At 43.7% G+C, this 18639-nt stretch overlaps 2 protein-coding genes across 3 annotated transcripts in view; both read right to left on the minus strand.

Annotated features, from left to right (window-relative positions):
* The window catches only part of MRLN (myoregulin), a 46614-nt gene extending 39235 nt beyond the window's left edge, over positions 1-7379 (minus strand). The window contains exon 1 of the mRNA XM_089897516.1: positions 1-7379. This exon is cut by the window's left edge and continues 25167 nt beyond it. The gene's annotated coding sequence lies outside the window, so the exon portion shown is untranslated.
* Positions 7380-8153: 774 nt separating this feature from the next.
* Positions 8154-18639, minus strand: part of CCDC6 (coiled-coil domain containing 6) — a 108636-nt gene continuing 98150 nt past the window's right edge. Inside the window, exons 8-9 of one of the 2 annotated variants that reach the window (XM_022560654.3) lie at positions 12900-13024; positions 8154-11816 (exon numbers count right to left, since the gene is read on the minus strand). In XM_022560654.3, the coding sequence (XP_022416362.1) occupies positions 11622-11816; positions 12900-13024 (320 nt within the window). In that variant the 3' untranslated portion in view covers positions 8154-11621. Of the gene's footprint in view, positions 11817-12376; positions 12767-12899; positions 13025-18639 lie in introns of those variants that run through there. The other variant, XM_089897514.1, reaches the window with a different exon arrangement.

Genomic DNA, 18639 nt, shown 5'->3' on the forward strand with positions numbered 1-18639 from the left:
TGGGGAGGGGAGGTAAAGGGAGAGTAGGGGGAAAACTGTGACTGCAGAAACTGTGCCGCCTGAGCGTGCCTGGGTCTAGGCAACAGTCCTGGGATCCTTCCCGCAAGGGCAGCTGATTCCTGAGGGAGTCTCACCCTCAACCTTTTGTCCTCTGCCAAGTCCAGACCCAGGCTTGCTCAGAGCCTGCACCTGTGCTTGGGGTTTAAGCACCCTCAAGTAAATCACTTTCCCTACCATCACCACTGCCCTTGCAGTGGGACATATAAACACCTGACAGAGGAGCCTCCCCTGACCTCGCCCACAGGTATCCTAGAACAAGCTCAAAAGTCTCAAGAGAGCTGACTGTTAACTTGCCAGGAATTCTGTGAGCTGGTTGTTAAACACAGATACTATTAAAAATTAAATTATTTAAGATAATTTACAAGATTGTATTGAAAATACAAGTGAAGGGAATTCCCTGGTGGTCCAGTGGTTAGGACTCCGCGCTTCCACTGCAGGGGTCACGGGTTTGATCCCCGGAAGGAGAACTAAGATCCTGCATGCCTCCCCTGACCTCGCCCACAGGTATCCTAGAACAAGCTCAAAAGTCTCAAGAGAGCTGACTGTTAACTTGCCAGGAATTCTGTGAGCTGGTTGTTAAACACAGATACTATTAAAAATTAAATTATTTAAGATAATTTACAAGGTTGTATTGAAAATACAAGTGAAGGGAATTCCCTGGTGGTCCAGTGGTTAGGAATCCGCGCTTCCACTGCAGGGGTCACGGGTTTGATCCCTGGAAGGAGAACTAAGATCCCGCATGCCTCGCAGTGGGGCCAAAAAACCCCCACAGGTTTAAAAAAAACACGTAGGTAACAAATACTCAAACCACCCCGCTTCCTAATTATTTGACTACATTTTACTATTACTATGCATTTAAGGTTATTTATACCTAATATATCTGTATGGTAGAAATACCATATACGGTGTTACTATTGCACCTCTCTCTCCAAGTTTAGTGACTTCACATTGGTGGCTTGAAATCAGCCACGGTGGGGAGTATTTACACCATGAACATCCATAAGCAATACAAACCAAGGTTTGTTTTCCCAGAGGGCAGACACTTATCAACAACCCTGTCTGACTCGTCTCCTCTATAGCTCTCCACCCATGGGTACATCCTCCTCTCAGCCTGCTGAAACCACGCTGTCTGTCGAATTGGGGGAGAACAAGGGGCAAAGTAGATGGCATCACGGCTGAGAATCCAGGAGCACTTTAATCCCATCTCAAATCTTGGCCAACCATCCCTGTGAGGCTCACAAGAAAGACTGATTTCCCGAAGTCCATTGCGCATCAACACTCCACTTTTTTTTTTTTTTCAATATTTATTTATTTGGCTGCGCCGGGTCTCGGTTGCGGCATGTACGCGGGACCTAGCTTCCTGACCAGGGATGGAACCTGGGCCCCCTGCATTGGGTGTTCGGAGTCTTAGCCCCTGGACCACCAGGGAAGTCCCCAAACCACTTTCTTATTAGCTGGATTTGTGCCGGGAGCTTCTGGTATAGGCCTCTTTCCAAACAGGGCTTCAGTTTTCACCCCTCACTCTCCTACTTTTGCCCCCTTCTCTCTTTCTCATGCACACACACAAGCTCTAGCCTTCACTTCTCAAGAAGCCTATACCAGGGGTCCACGAACTCAAGGCCCGCAGGGACCACACTGTAATAACTTGTGTGGTGGGCAGGGGGACCACCGTGGCTCTGCTCCCCTGGCATAGCTACTGCTCAGCCCCTGCTGACTGAGCAGTGGATGGCGAGGCCCTGCTGAGCTCTTATTTTTTAAGAGTAATAAGGAATCTGGATTTTTAAAAAAATAAAAGTCTCCCTCATTTCAAATCAAAAGGTATTTCAACTTTTCATAAATTGTAACTATGGGAAGCGACAGATATGTTCACTAACCTTATCGCGCTCATCATTATGCAATATCTATGTATCAAATATTACATTACACCTTAAACTTACACCATGTTATAGGTCAGTTATTTCTCAATAAGATGCAGGGGAAAAAGGAAAATAAAACACATTACATTTTTCCACCTTTGGGGAAAAAAACGTTTTTCATGCATACTTAGGCCAAACCAAATGATGGTGGGAGGTGTTTAGCCCCCAGGCCACCTGTAGCAGAGCTGATGCAATCCATCCCACCCCCGCCCCCCGGCCCACCTGATTTCACTGCGAACACATACACCTTGCCAGCATCCCTCATCAAACACGGAGTGACCATCATAGGGACACAAAACACATCAGTGGCTGCCCCGTGGTGGCAGAAGGAGGTGACTGGATACAAAAGGGAATGCGGAAACTTCTGGGGGTGATGAAAATGATCTACAGATTAAAGAGAAAACTACTATTGGGTCTTGGGTGATGGCGTGGAAAGGGACAAAAGGACATTGCAGGAAGGTCATTTTTTTTTTTTTTTTTGCGGTACGCGGGCCTCTCACTGTTGTGGCCTCTCCCGTTGTGGAGCACAGCCTCCGGACGCGCAGGCTCAGCGGCCACGGCTCACGGGCCCAACCGCTCCGCGGCATGTGGGATCCTCCCGAACCAGGGCACGAACCCGTGTCCCCTGCATCGGCAGGCGGACTCTCAACCACTGCGCCACCAGGGAAGCCCAGGAAGGTCATTTTAAGCATAGAGTACGGTTCTGGGACTTCCCTGGTGGTGCAGTGGTTAAGGATCCGCCTGCCAATGCAGGGGACACGGGTTCGAGCCCTGGTCTGGGAAGATCCCACATACCGCGGAGCAACTAAGCCTGTGCGCCACAACTACTGAGCCTGCGCTCTAGAGCCCATGAGCCACAACTACGGAGCCTGTGTGCCACAACTACTGAAGCCCACGTGCCTAGAGCCCGTGCTCTGCAACAAGAGAAGCCACCACAGTGAGAAGCCCGTGCACCGCAACAAAGAGTAGTCCCTCTTCACCACAACTAGAGAAAGCCTGCATGCAGCAATGAAGACCCAACACAGCCAAAAATAAATAAATTTATTTTTTTTAAAAAAGCATAGAGTATGGTTCTGTTGTCTTGAGAAACAGGGTCATCTGCTCAGGCTTTGGCTTCGGCAAACGGCACTAATTCATTTCTGTGTTCTTTAGACCACCCATGAGGAGCTGGTAAACACAAGATTCTGCAGAAGACTGAGAACACCCTGTAAGCTGAACTCTGGTTCTTACATACCTGTGAAAGGCCTTAAATAGATTAAAATATGGTTCTCCTTAAGAAGAAAGCATTGCCGTGTTTTACAGAGGGTTCTGTATGTTCATTTTCAGTGTTCTTTTTGGAGGGAGGAGGGGGTACTGTGGTCTTCCATGACTTGTTTGTAACTGACAGATTTTGCCTCAATAAAGGATCCTTCTTATTGAAGTACATCCTTGACTATTTACCACGGTCCCAAGCAAACATGCCTGTAAATGATTATAATAAAATTGCGGGAATCCCTGCACCTAGAAGGAGGGCGATGGGCATGGGCAGAGTGAGGAACAGATACCTTCGGTTGAAGGGACCTGTCCAATACCTTAAGCCACATCACACAAGCAGCTGCCTATTCTGGGACAACTCTGACCACAAGATCCGGGACAGTGGTACCTGAATTAGTGTCTACAAGGTGATCTGATGAAGAAGCTTGGTCCAAATAATTGGTGTCAACAGAATCCCGTGGTTATTTTGGGGCTGGTGTATGTTTTTTAAAAACTTGTCATTGTTGATGTATATTTTCTCCCATGAATATGTGTTGCACATATGCATGTCCCTGCGTCCTGATTATTAAGCAATGGGAGTTTGTAAATATGCATTCCACTCAGATATAACATTACTTCTGAGTTTCAAAACATGACCATTTCAGAACTATGGTATCGATACCTCCATTCCCAGACACAGGATTTTCAAAACTGCAGATTAAGTGCTAAACAAACAAACAAACAAAACTATGGGGCAGCCACCCTGGCTTTGTTGTCTCAGGGTTTCCAGGAAGCCTCACACACAACGGAGAAAATTCAAATGTGGGAGTCATTCTCCCCGGGGTCACCTTCAACCTCTGGAGGAAGGAATAGGTGCATTGGACAGCATTCCTGTCCTCTGGTGGGATAGTACTGAGGCACGTTCTCAGTTCTTCCTCGGGGACACCCAGTGGGACTGAATTCCAGTTGCCTCCCAATGCTAACGGGCTCATCCGCGCACCCTTTGTTGGCCTCACCTTCTCCACGTTCTCATTCCGCTTTCTGGACTCCCCTTCCAAGGAAGCTCCCTGCACCAAGTCCCTGTCTCAGTTTGCTTTCAGGGAATCCAAACAGTCACCACTTGTGTCATGCTCAGACCTGCAGGTTTCCACACATGCTATTCCCTCTGTCCCAAACACTCCGCCCAATTTCCACCTGTTCTTCAAGAATGTGCTTAGAGATCGACTCCTCTGGAAATCCTCTCTGACCCTCCCTCTCTTCTAATGCCACGGGTCCCACTGCGCTGCTGCCCCGCTCACAGCACCCACCACACTGGGAAACACCAAAAGGGAAGGAAGTTGGTATCCATGTCCCCTCTCCCCCCGCCCCATCCCCCGAATTCCCAGCACCGCACACGACGGCTGGCGTGAGCAGTATTTTTAAAACAGCTGTAGAGTGAATGAAATGATACTAGAAGTAGTTAAGAAGCGACACTATGAAGACTCTTACGCTCCCATGTTTTAACAATGTTCACTGGATCCCAACCACCCCATTTGTAACAGAGAAGAACAAACGTGACGGCATATTAGATCTATTCCTTTAGCTCTAACCCCTGTGCTCTGTGGCCTGTACTCAGTTGTGCTGGCTCTGCACCTCTGGAAAAGAATGTTGCCCACAGCCCGAAATACACAGGAGGACTCTCAAGGCTCTGACCTTCAGAGATGCAAAGTTGCAGAACAGAGAATAACATCTGTCTGGTTGGAGGTGCACAGGGAACACAGTGGCCAGATCTATGTGGACCGCTGTAAGAACAAAGCATCCCAGCGCCACAAAGCCTGCACCAACCAACCTCCATTCCGCCCCACCCCCCGTCCCTTTTTAGTATAAAAGAAGCCTGAATTCTATCCCTGATAAGATGGTACTTTGGGACACTAGTCCACCATCTTCTCAGTTGGCTGGCTTTCCAAATAAAGTTGCTGTTCCGTGCTCCAACTCATCTCTCGATGTACCGGCCTGTCACCTGGTGAGCAGTACGAGCTTGGACTCGGTAACACATTCTCATTCTTATCTTGTAGGGGAGGAAACCAAAGCCCAGAAAACTGGACTTAGGCCAGACCTGAACCCACAGGACACTTCTACTGTACCTGGGTACCTTAAATCTGAGGCTTCGTGCCCAACATTAAAGTAACAAATAGCAGTAGTCAGTCAGGTTAATGATTTCCCAATAGCATTTCACCAGGACCCAGACAAAGCTATCCCTGGGGAGATGTGGTGGGAGAAAAGTAGGTTAAGGGGGCTTAAGTTGAATTTCAGCAGTTGCCTTTCAAAGGAACATTTAAAGAACACAGATACGAATCCACAAAAGACTTTTGTTGCTTTACGTATTTCATATACTGTATTTTTTGTCTCTAGAAGTTCAACTGGAGGCTTTTTTACGTTTCATTTTCCTTATGCTCATGTATTCTTCTGCCTTCTAGAATGCACGAAGAATGTTTATAATGGCTGTTTTCACATCCTTGTCTACTAATCCTATCATCTTGTTTCACTTCTGAGTCTGGCTTTTCCCCTTCTTGATTTTTAAGATGAAAAATTTTCAGGTTAATTACTAAGCTCTCTGGGATAATTAGTAATCTTGAAAGTTGCACTCAATCATGAGTAGGGTATCAGAAAATACGATCTTTAGAAAAAGATCTAAATACATTTAGTTCAAAAGGATTCAATGTAATATGGAAATGGGGGTGATGTGAAAGATAGAAAAAAAAAACTTTAAAGGACAGAAATTCAACGTCTCATGTTGACAGAAACATTTGGCACAAACCATATTTACCATGCGCTGGCGTCTTCCTGTTTCTAAAGAGAATGTTTAAAAGTTTGGGCCTGAATTAGACATTAGTGAATAGAACTGAATTTCCCCAAGTATTTTTTAACTTAAATAGTCCATACGTTAAAACAAGGACCCAGATTTACCTACAGAGTTTTACGTAAATACAAAAAAAGTTTCTAAACCAACCGTTTCAACCTTAGAAGCGCCACGTGCACACGCAGCCTCTAAAAGGTGTTAAAAGAGAAAAAGTGTACATATAGCTTAAACTTTATAACTTACATGTTGTTAAAGCACTTCGTTTTGAATCCCATTTTCTTCAAATTCTACATGAAATAAGAATGGCTATGTCCACTATATAGATTAGAAAACTGAAGCTGGCAGATGCAGCCAAGTCCTAAATTCAGAGGTCCTGCGTAATTTCTTGGTCAACATTTTCGTCAAGTTACAACTGAAACCTCGCTGCCATGAGAACAGAGGCATTTTGAGATTTTGGTCAACTCACCAAATGACAAATCAAATTAAAAACTCTTTTCATTAACGAATAGTTAATATGATATCTTGCTTAAGCCAGAGTGAGTCAAGACTCACTCAAGGTTTATTTAGCTCTTTAATATGGAAAAGGACCTAGGTTTAAACAGCTCGCACTCCTAAGACGATATCACAACTGTGTTCTTGAAGACCATGCTCCTAGGGCAGGGTCCTAAGTCTGTGCGTTTCCCCTACAGAACGTGGACTAACTGCTAGGGGCTTCCTAAAATGCAAGGTGTATAAAACATCACCCCAAATATTCACTCTACCTTTCTACCTAAAGGAATGGACACGGAAAGGACTTGTGTCTTATTGTATATGTGAAGGCCTGTACTAGAGGGTTTCATCTTGATTTTCTCATCTTAGCCAGGCACATAGTATTGTTATTTTACAGGTAAGAAACTTGAGTTCCAGAGAGGTTAAGTAACTGAGCCAGTGAAGGAACTGGTACTCAAACCTAGAACTCATTCTAAAGCCATGATTCTTATACGTAGGAAGAGAAAACCATACAAACAGACTTAAAAATTTAAGAATAAGCTAATATACTGAGTGCAATTTCCAAAGCCTGACAATATATGTGCGTGTATATACCTATATCTAATTGTTTATACATAACATTTTGGGAATGAGTGTGCTTTTCCTTTCCTTTTCATAATCCCCTAGGTGTATGGTTTTCAAGTGAAATACGACACAGATACGGGACAGTGCGCAGATCATAAACGCACAGCTCAATGAATTTTCAAAAACTCGATACATCCAGGTAACCGGGATCCTGATTAAGAAACAGAGCAGTACCAATCCCTTTTGTGTCCTCACCTTAAGATCACTTTCTAAGGCAGCCTTTAGTATTCAGAATCTAAGCTGGATATCCATCAGAAATCACAGGGACACAAGGTTCATTTTCCGACTCAAAGACCAGAGAGAAAGAGATAGGGTATAAAGCTCGAGAGATTCATTTTAAAAAATTATCTTTATTTAGGTTTCTGATTCAGCACATGTATCAAAGACTAATCAACATAAAGAAGTAAATAAGACATTAATTGGAAGTCTTACATCTCTCTAAACTCTGACCAAGAATGTCAAGATTGCCACTATTACCAGAACTCCAACCTAGTCAAGTTGTAGACAAGCTATCATGAACGACGTACAGTGTGCGCACATACACAGAGGCCAGAGACATGCTAGCACTTGGCTGTCCTCTCTTCCTTGTTGATGTCTTTCCATGGGACAGTCCACTTTTGCTGTCCATGCCTAGTTCCAAATAAAGTCCAAAGAAGGCTCAGGGTCAACCTGATCCAACACTCTGCTGGAGGAATGCACTCTCAAACTGTTGTACCTGCAACTTTGTTTTTGCCAGGATGAAGTTCAGATCGAGATGTACAATACAATCTAGATGACGGTGCAGACTAAGTGAAGAACTAAAGTTGAGCAGTAACCCGAGTTAAGGCATGAATGCACACACATGTGCACACACACAGCACCCACGCTATCATGAACATAGGATTCCTTCCATTGCCTAGCGAGAGGCAACCAGGGCTCGGCAGTTAACCACAACTGCTGAGCATACTGAAGCATGCCCCCCATAATTTTATGCTAACAGCTGTGTGTGTATGTTTTATCACAAAAAAAAAAAAAGAGAAAAAGGAAAAAAGAAATCTAAAAAAACAACAACAAGAGGGAAAAAAAAAAAAACCCAAAACCTAAAAACCCCTTAATCTCTTACAATGGCTCTTGAGCATGGAACTCACGTAGCAGCGTCGATGGCTGGATCTTTAGTAATTTGGAAATAAAAGGTTGTTTTACTATGTATTTCTTTGGTAGTCCTCACTACAAAGTTTTCAGTGTTGGTTACCTATAAGACAAGTACTAGATAGAAGATAAAGTTACGCAGAAATATTTCTTCTATACTGATAAGATAAAAATAGTGAGCTCTCCAAGCACAAGTTACTATGCTTTTTCTTGCCTTATTGGGCTTCCTCTACAAGCAAGGCTTCGTGCAGGAAAAGTTCATGTCTACCTAACAAAGGGCGATACATATTCTATCTTCCTACAATTGAACAGTTAACGAAAATTCACATTATCCGTTATTTCTGGTCAAATCAGTTAGAAGCCGATTACAAAGGGGCAGCAAGCACTTGGTGTCAAAGCCACATTCTGGTCACACATTCATTCCATGGTTGTGGTCAGTCTCTCAGGAGCTCAGAATTTAAAACTCCTTTCAATTAACAAAGGAGCAAGTTAAATCAAATCTGAAATACTTCCACCATCTGCCAAATCTCTAGAAGTCTGTCTAGAATGCCAGCATGCTGGATGAAAGAGAGAGCAGTTCAGAGCCCAGAGAGGCCTCAGGTGTTAGGGAAAGTAATTTGGTTTTGTATAAAAGGCATGGTCATCTGGCGAAGAGTACTTATCCTACTAGCAGCACAGTGGTAGCCAAGGGTCTCTGTCAGCAAGACAGGAAAATGAAGCTACTGAACCTGCTGTGGCTCCCACCTGCCTTCCAAGGCCTCTGGGGCCTCTGGGAGTCAGTCCGGGGTTGCCCTGGGCGGGTGGGCAACAGGAATAGCAGGAACCAAGTTCAGCCCCCCCGAGAAGTGCCCCAGATAAGTCAGCTTCTCGTGGCCTTGGGGTTGGAATCTTCGGGGTCCCTGGGGGCTAAACCATGGCCAAGGAGCTGCCCTAGCAGGTACTGCCCAAGCGTGACAGGCTCCACATGGGGTCATAAAACACTCGAACAGGACATGAAACAGCATCATTTCAAAAGAGTAGTGTTTGTTCTATCAATCCAGAATGTCCACCGGGAGAGGCAACTAGATTTATGGTGAGAAAGTGCTGTTTGAAGGAGCTGTGTTTTATTTTGCAGTGAAACGACTAGTCTAAGGAAACCGGCGCTACATTTCTGTAGAAGTCTGGATGTCAAGAACCTGTCTCCGAAAGGCATTTATCAGAACTGTCTGCTCGCTCCGAGTGCTTTTTTCAGTCACCACAGGGCAATGTACTGACTTCTGTGCTTTCAGGAGGTCACTAAATTGCTAGCAAGTGGAGGGAAGATGATTTTAGACTTCCTTGTTTGAGTGCAAGACACTACTCAACAGCGCTGAAATCTACAGTCTCGTAGAAGAGTCTTGCAAACATATACCATTTCTCCCATAAGAAAAACCGATAACTGTACGATGCAGCCTGCTCTCAGAATTCCTCAGAATGGCCAGGTGCCAGGAGGGACGGTGAGCCGTTGGTGAAATCCCCGGGCTGGACAGGACCCCATCTGGCTGAATTAAAAACCTCAAGCCTCAATAATGAAATGCCGAACTTCTTCCCCATATTTGAAGACTGTGCTATGATTATGTATATTACACATTATAAATAAAATTTACAGAGACCTACGATTTCTTTCAAATGACTGAGGAGTGACACTCGCAGTTTGGAGGTGGAAACTGAAAGAGTCAAAAAAAAGATCCTACTGTTGCTTTTACTCTCAAGTTCTTAAGATGCTCGTCAAACACTATTAGCCAGTGAGATGAGACCTTTTCTCATTCTGTAACTTGTAAATATGCATTCAAAGGCAAAAATCGAGGTTTCTCTACTGTACAATATTAAATATCTACAATGTCATGGTTCCTTATGGTTAGGAGTGTGTTCAATAAAGAGCTAGCTATTAGAGATGGCTGTCACAAAACATGGACTCTTAAAAATTACGGATAAATTAATTTTCAGTTCTCTGATTATATCCAACAGATACACATTCTCATCATAAAATATACATTCTCTAGTAAGTTATTTTTGTCCACAGCATATATAAATATGCAAACACAGGTGGTAAAAATCACTTTACTACCCAAGTACAAATCAGTAACTGCTGAAAAGCCAAAATAAAGGTGTTGCAAGTGTTAAGAAAAGACTGACTCACGGCGTTCCACTTTAGAGTGAAACCAGACGATTTATTTGTGCTAAATGAATGGAAATGACGCATTCAGGATATACTTCTTTGTACACTGCGCTTGCTTTTACTGGGCGAACTAAGCAGTCCTCAATGCTAATGTGCTACTTTCCTCTACGCCTCTTTCCTGCCAGCAATAAAGTATTTTGGCCATTGTGCCAAGATATTCCTATAATGTTCATTTCACATAGTATTTTCTCATAGTACTCTGCACCTTTAAAATATCTGTTCGAACTCTATTTTAGGGGAACGCGAGTAAAGAATGTAAAGGGAAATGAGCTGTTTCTGTCACCATCACATTGCCTTCTGCAGCAGAAATCACACAGCACATTCTAATCAGCCATCGCAACCACTGGCGGGTAGGACAACGGTTATCGACTCACGTGAGAGGGCCAGTTTGGGTAGGGTAACATCAAGGATAAAGAAAGACTCACACCCGGATATACGATAATTATCTATCCCATGTATGTGGAAAAGGTACAGCCATGTGATCCAATACTTCAGGAGACCTGTTTTACAAGAGACATGGATGTTGAGATATACTGAAAATAACCCATACAAAGTGTATCCGTAGAAAGCTCTATTAAACATTGTCTGGGGCACTGATGCATCCAACTTCCCATTCTATAGTGAGAGCTAGATTTTCAAAGGTCTGAATCGTAGTGCTGAATTACTGGTATGCTTGGTAAACACTATTCTAATGGGGGTTGGGGGAGAGGTGGGTAATAACAGCTCAGTAATTTTCTGCAAATTCATGGGAAAAAAAATATAAAAAAGATATCCCTTTTTATTTTACAAACCTAAAAGCCAGGAAAATGAAGCTCTGGGGCCAAGCAAAAAAACTGCACACCGCTGCTGAACTACCAAATAGTCGAATAGCTGACGTCCCAACCAGGGAATGGACGCACATGAAGATTCAAGTAAAACACCGATGGAGAAAGTCGTCTGTTTAGTGTTGTAGACCCACAACACTGGCTGCGTTTCCGACACACATTTACAACACAATGAATAGTGAAGCCTAGATAACCTCAGTGCAAAATAAGTCAGATCCGAATATGCCAGGGAAGGAAGCCTGTGGCGTCTTGAGTCGACGGCTCCACTGCACGAACGAGTCCCAACGTGAGGTTCGGACTGCGCACATGCATTAAGGCTGGGAGGAGGGGTGCACCGAATGTTGCGAGGGGGCGGGCTGCAAGGTGGCTGCCGAGGGGACCGCGGGCTGCATGGGTGGCGGAGGTGGAGGTGGCGGAGGCTGGACGGGGGTCTGTGTGTTGGGAGACGGAGGCGGCGTGGGCCGTTTGAATTTGTCAGGGCTGTTGCTCCTCCGCGGTGAAGGCCTCTGTAGACAGGACAGGAACAGCAGGTCAGAGCAGGCACAGACGGCTCATCCCTAACCCAGCGTGACTCGGAGCCCAGGATGCCCCAAAGCGGACCCACAGAGACCAAACACCAGCGAGGTCCTTGTCCATCCCTACTGGTTTCTGAACCCGTCAGGAAAACGTCAACAAGGTAGAGTTTACACCGACATCTATGAAAAAGCTATGCAAAATCACTATGAAACGTGCATCGACCGAACGACTGGACTTTCGCCCTTCGATGAGACGGTCCTAAAATTAATAAAACAGCTGTCACGTCCTCCCCTTAAATCTTTTCTGTTCGTTGTATGTCTCCAGCTCCTTCCATCCCTCAAACAAGTTGTCAATGTCATGAAAGCTACAGCTCAACCAAAAACGTTCCTGCTTTAATGTAAAGCTCATCAAACCAGCAAAATAGATTCAGAAATATCTTACATGCTTTTTTTAGAGAACGGGGTTCTTCTTTTCAAGATTCCCTCATTGGGAATACCCTCAGTTCTACCCTATTCTCAAACCCCTATTAGCGACATTTCTAACCGGTCTATTAGTCAACTAAACAGTCAGCTCTAATGAAAACACTCCCCTGAGTAGCGTCTGAACCGGATACACTTAAGGTTCCTTCTAATTCCAGGAAAGAAAATTCTGGATGAAACTAGAAACAAGTCTAATTCCAGGAAGAATACTGAGGGTCAGTGAACTGTGAAGGTGCGGACAATAAATATTTTAGACATTGTTAGCAACCAACAATAATTCGCTATGGCAAGGAGCTGGCTACAGTTCAAAGGAGGCATAGGCCGGAGGTCAAATTACGTTTCACAAAGGGCAATATTTCATAGAAAATGAAGGTGAAGTTTTGCCTCCTGGGAAGGATTTTAGTTTCAACACCAGAATGTAGCATCAAACTGTTGGGAGGTCTCTAGAAGTTTAAGGTGAACTGAAGGAAGGAAGGAAGGAAGGAAGAAGAAAGGTAAATGTCCAAGGACATCAACGTTGGCTCCCACGGAGGACCAGTCGCTACCACCACCAGGAGGAAAGCGCTGCTTCCTGCCCGCCCCATGGATACTTACTGTGATACCGTGGGAGGCTCCCATATGCTGCACATGAAGACCCGGGGAATTGTAATAAGACATTCCGGCTCTAGTCAGTGAAGTCGGTGGCGTGAAACCAACTGTGTGACTCGCATACGAGAGACCTGAAATATAACAACAACTTGTAAGTATTATTACAAACTCAACTATCTGGTGTCTTTAAGCATCTAGGAGGCTTTAAAATGCAGAAGCTCTTAGTCACCCACAAAAATGCAAACAGATGAGAGGAGTGGTGGGCTCACCAAGTGGCCTGCTGGATGGATAACAAGGGATATAAAAGTCAAGCCCTGGTACAGACTAGACAGCCCAGAAGTAAGTGCACACGTAAATGGTCAGATAATCTTCAGTGAACGTGCCAGGAATATGCAACGCGGAAAGGGTAGTCTCTTCAACAAACGGTGCTGGGAAAACTGGAGATTCATGGGCAAAAAGAATGAAAGTGGAGCCCTATCTTACACCATACACAAAAATCAACTCAAAAGGAATTAAAGACCTAAACATAAGACCTGAAACCATAAAACTCCTAGAAGGAAACACAGGGGGAAAGCTTTATGACATTGGTCTTAGGAATGATTTCTTAGATAGGACACCAAAATCCATCAGGGAAAAGCAAACCAAAACCATAATAGGATATCATGTTACACCTGTTGGGATGGCTATTATAAAAAATAAAAATAAAAAACATTTTTAAAGTGTTGGCAAGGATGTGGAGAAAAGGGAACTGCTAATGGGAATGTAAATTGGTAGAGCCACTATGGAAAGCAGTATGGAGCTACCTCAAAAAATTAACAATAGAACTACCATATGATCCAGCAATCCCACTTCTGGCTATTATCCAAAAGGATTGAAAACAGGATCTTGGAAAGAAATATGTACTCATGTGTTCATTACAACACTATTCACAGTAGCCAAGATGTAGAAACAACCTAAAAGTTCATCAACAGATGAGTGGATAAAGAAAACATGGTATATACATACAATGGAATATTATTTAGCCCTTAAAAAGAAGCAAATTACTTTATAAAAGAACATGGATGAACCTGCAGGACATTATGCTAATATAAGCCCACAACAGAAGGACAGATACTGCATGATACCACATACATGAGGGATCTAGGTCAGACTCACAGAAGCAGAGAGCTCAACAGTGGTTGCCAGGGGCTGGGGGGGTAGAGGAAACGGGGAACTGTTGTTCGATGGGCACAAAGTTTCAATTTTATAAAAAGAATACGTTCTAGAGATCTACTGCACAACACTGTGGTTTTTTATTTTATTTTCTTTTATTTTATTTTTGATTGCGTTGGGCTTGTGGGCTTTTTCTAGTTGCGGCAAGCGGGCTCTTCATTGTGGTGCATGACCTTCTCATTGCGGTGGCTTCTCTTGTCACTGAACACGGGCTTTAGGTGTGCAGGCTTCACTAGCTGTGGCATGTGGGCTCTAGAGCGCAGGCTCAGTAACTGAGGTGCACAGGCTTAGTTGCTCCGCGGCATGTGGGATCTTCCCAGAACAGGGCTCGAACCCATGTCCCCTGCATTGGCAGGTGGATTCTTAACCGCTGCGCCACCAGGGAAGCCCCACTGTGCTTTTTAAACAATACTGTGCTGTACAGTTAATAATGTGTTAAGAGGGTAGATCTCATGGAAAGTGTTCTTATGACAACTAAAAAAAACCAAAGTCCAGCCTTGACAGGAGTCCAACTGAGATGCACAAAAGTAGAAGACATGAGAAGAAACAAGAGTAAAGTGGAAAAAATAGAGCAAAGGGGTAAAAATCAGATGCAAGGAAAGGGTAAGTGTCAAAAGATATACCAATAATAACGAGACAAAACCAATGGGTGTGTATAGCAGCCACAAAGCAAACAAAAAATTCACCACTGAGAACTTGGCAACTTCAGGATATTCAATGAAGAAAACAAAAAGCCCTACATATGCCAATGTTCCCCCCAAAGAAACTGATATTTAAGGAAGAAACACCCCCAGCCCACTATAACCTTCTGCATAGTCTTCATCTAGGACCCCAGAATCAGCTCCAAAGTTTAATGCCCAGATCTTAGTTCCCTGACCAGGGATCGAACCCGTACCCCTGCAGTGCTCAAGCAGTCTTAACGACTGGACCATCAGGGAAGTCCTTAAAGACGCTCTTCTATAGTGTCTTTTGACTTCCACGGTTGAGACATGCAGCCACCACGCCTATCTTTAGTTGTCCTGTCCCAGAATTTGTCTGTGCCCTCAACACCTATTGTTAAGGATTTTATTTCTTGCTGTGACTATGAACTAGTGTGCTGCTTTCTATTTGACATATTTCCATTTCCAATTGTGGATTTGGTTCACATGTACAAAATGGAGGTCTGGGGTAAAGCACAAGTCGTTGGGAGCTCAGTGGTCATTTACTGTGACTTGTATTTGTATTGCAAGAACTTCGTTCAGCTTGGGGAGGGAAGAAGGGGTTTTCTTTAAACAACTTTGGGAAATACAACCCTAATTCCACTTCTTATGAAAGTGATGAAATTTAAGAGAAAAGCTTTGAATGTAGGTCCTTATCCCCAGATACAGAAGCTCAGGGGGTTCGATTCATAATACAAAATAAATGAATAAGATCAAGCCCATTGCCCAGTATGACAAGGTTAATAATGATGAGTATGTTAAACTGCTAATCACGAATCTTCAAAGACCGCCTATTGCCTGCCCAAGTTTAAAAAAAAAAAAAAAGTCCCTTCTCTGGCTATTAAAAAGGCCTGCATTTGGCTCCAAACTATCTCCTGATGTTCTAGGTCAGTGGTTCTCAATACCGAGAATCAAAGCCCTCGTCCGACCCCAAATCAAGTGAATCCGAATCTATGGGGAGCAGGGCCCCAGGGCAGCCGGTGATAAGAACCACAGTGACCTGATCACTCTTGATTCTGACCTCCACGTCTCAGTTCCCACCATGGCCTTTGCCTGGGATGTCTTCTCTTTACTGCAGGACTTGGTTTCTCCTTCTCCCCTTGTCAATCAGGACCTCACTCAGCCTTTGGAGGGGCAAAGAGCCCAGACTCCAGAGCCGACTGCCATATTATCTGGGGCTCTAGTTCTGCCACTTGGTGCTGAGCGACACTGGACTTGAGATCCCTCGACTGTGAAATGAGATTGTCACAGTGACTGCATAAGGCTGTTGTGAGGATGAAATGAGTGCCCGGCACAAAGGAAGGGCTCAGCATGTTTCAGCTCATTAACCTCTCCTGCAGGGCTCTTCTCAAAAGCTCTCTAAGCTGGTAGCTCTCTCTTCTTTGAAACTCTATTTAGTGCTTTTTTATTATTATTATACCTTTTAATTTTATCCTAACTTTTTATTTTGAAATAGTTTGTGATTCGTAAGAAGTTGCAAAAATACTACAGGGTCCCTGTCTACCCTTCACCCAGCTCCCCCCAGTGATACCTTACATAACCAGAGAACACTGTCAAAACCAGAAAATTGACACTGGTCCTATACAAGTGACTAAGGTACAGACTTTATTTGGATTTCATCAGTTTTTAATGCATTCTTCGTGTGTGTGTGGGTACAGGTGTAATTTTTATCACCTGTGTAGATCCAAGTAATTATCACCACAATCTGGATACAGAACTGTTACAAAACCACAAACAAGCTTCCTTGTGTTGTCCCTTTATAGTCACCCCTTCCCTCTAATCCTAACCCCTGGCAACGACTGATCTGTGCTCCACCACTGTAATTTTGTCACTTTGAGAATGTTATAGATATGAAATCATATAGTATATAACCCTTTGAGATTAGTTTTTCATTCATCACAATGCCCCTGTGATCCATACAAGTTATTGTGTGTATCAAGTTAATTCCTTTTTAGTTCTGGGTAGTATGTCATTGAGTGGGTGTACCACAACTTAACTTTTTAGGGGATATAAAATACATAAAATGCGGGCTTCCCTGGTGGCGCAGTGGTTAAGAATCCACCTGCCAATGCAGGGAACGTGGGTTCAAGCCCTGGTCCAGGAAGATCCCGCATGCCACGGAGCAACTAAGCCCATGTGCCACAACTACCGAGCCTGCATTCCAGAACTCATGAGCCACAACTACTGAGCCCGTGTGCCACAACTACTGAGCCTGCGCTCTACAGCCCGTGCTCCGCCAACAAGAGAAGCCACCGCAGTGAGAAGCCCGCGCACCGCAATGAAGAGTAACACCCACCTGCCGCAACTAGAGAAAGCCCACGTGCAGCAATGAAGACCCAACACAGCCAAAAATAAATTAAATTTTTTAAAAAACCTATAAAAAAGGCATTGCTTATTAAAAAACAAGCAAACAAAAAAAAATATAAAACTCATTATACTTGGCCTTGTATTAAGATTATCTTATTTCTTGTGTTTTGCCCCCTACTTCCCTAGGCCCTATATATAAGCTCTTAGAGGCCAGAGACCATGTCTTACTAGTTTTTGTTTTCCCTTAATCATCATGCATCTGACCCTCTTGCCCAGGAATACAATAAACAATAAGAATCCCAAAAAACCTAGGTAGAAAATATCTCCTAAACAGAATACTGTGGCTTTATAAAGCTACTCCTGGAATAAATTGCTCTTGCTGTGCTATACAAATGCATTAACTACAGTAAAAATTTTAAGATTTATTTCATTGTCCACAAGCTCAAGACAACAAATTTTAAAAATGACTCATGAAAAGCAATTCATGACCAAAAACCACTGAGCAAAATGAATCAAGATACCAAAGTGTATAATCCATAGAAAACCAACTACCTAAAGGAAAACTGTAAGAGGTCGGGGGGATAGGGAGAGGAGACACTTGAAAACACTAAAATATTAACACCGCCTTCGGATAAAAGGATTCTGGATGATTTTATTTCTGCTTCTTTATACCCTTCCGACTGCCCCCAAATTCCCTCTAATAAATCTTTGCTAAAGGAAGAAAAAAAAATAAGCATCGTCGAACCAAACTAAAGGCAGACATCTTCTGTTCCTTTGAAATTTATCTTAGTTCCATAAGTCAGACATGTCTCTGTTAACGTTCATACGCTAGAGATACAACTTCCTCTTTAACGCTCTCTGATCTGGCTCTGTCCCCATCACTCCATCAAGGCTGCTCTCGCCAAGGCCAGCAGTGTTTCCGTGCTGCCAGGTGCACTGCTACTCTCCACCTCTCATTGCACTTGACCTTGGGGCAACAACAGGCAAAGCTGACCCCTCCCTTCCTGCTGAAATGCTTTATCTTAACCTCAGTGACATCGGATACCAGTTTCCCTTCCCCTTCCCTGGCAGCAACTTCCCAATCTCCTTCACCAGGTTTCCTCCTGTACCTGACCTCTAAATATTACATCCTTCAGGATCAGATGGGAGGGTTTTCCTCTTCTCCCTCCATCTTCCACGACTAGGTGATTTCATCTATGTTAGTAGCTTTCTTTAAAATAAATTTTTTTATTTTAGAATAGTTTTAGGTTTACAGAAAAGTGGCAAAAATAGTACAGAGAGTTCCTGCATCTCACACACTCAGATTCCCCGTTATTATTATTATTATTATTATTGTTTTTTGGCCGTGCCCCGAGGCTTGTGGAATTTTAGTTCCCCAACCAGGATCGAACCCAGGCCCTCGGGAGTGAAAGTGCAGAGTCTTAACTACTGGACCACTGGGGAATTCTGAAAGATGCCCTATTATTAACTTCTTAAGCCAGTGTGGTACTTTCATCACAACTAATAAACCAATGTTGACACATTATTAT

The sequence above is a fragment of the Delphinapterus leucas genome, chromosome 16 (genome assembly GCF_059928025.1).
Source record: "Delphinapterus leucas isolate spDelLeu-1000000601 "Yukka" chromosome 16, BTC_Dleu_Yukka2, whole genome shotgun sequence".
Classification (NCBI taxonomy): Eukaryota; Metazoa; Chordata; class Mammalia; order Artiodactyla; family Monodontidae; genus Delphinapterus; species Delphinapterus leucas.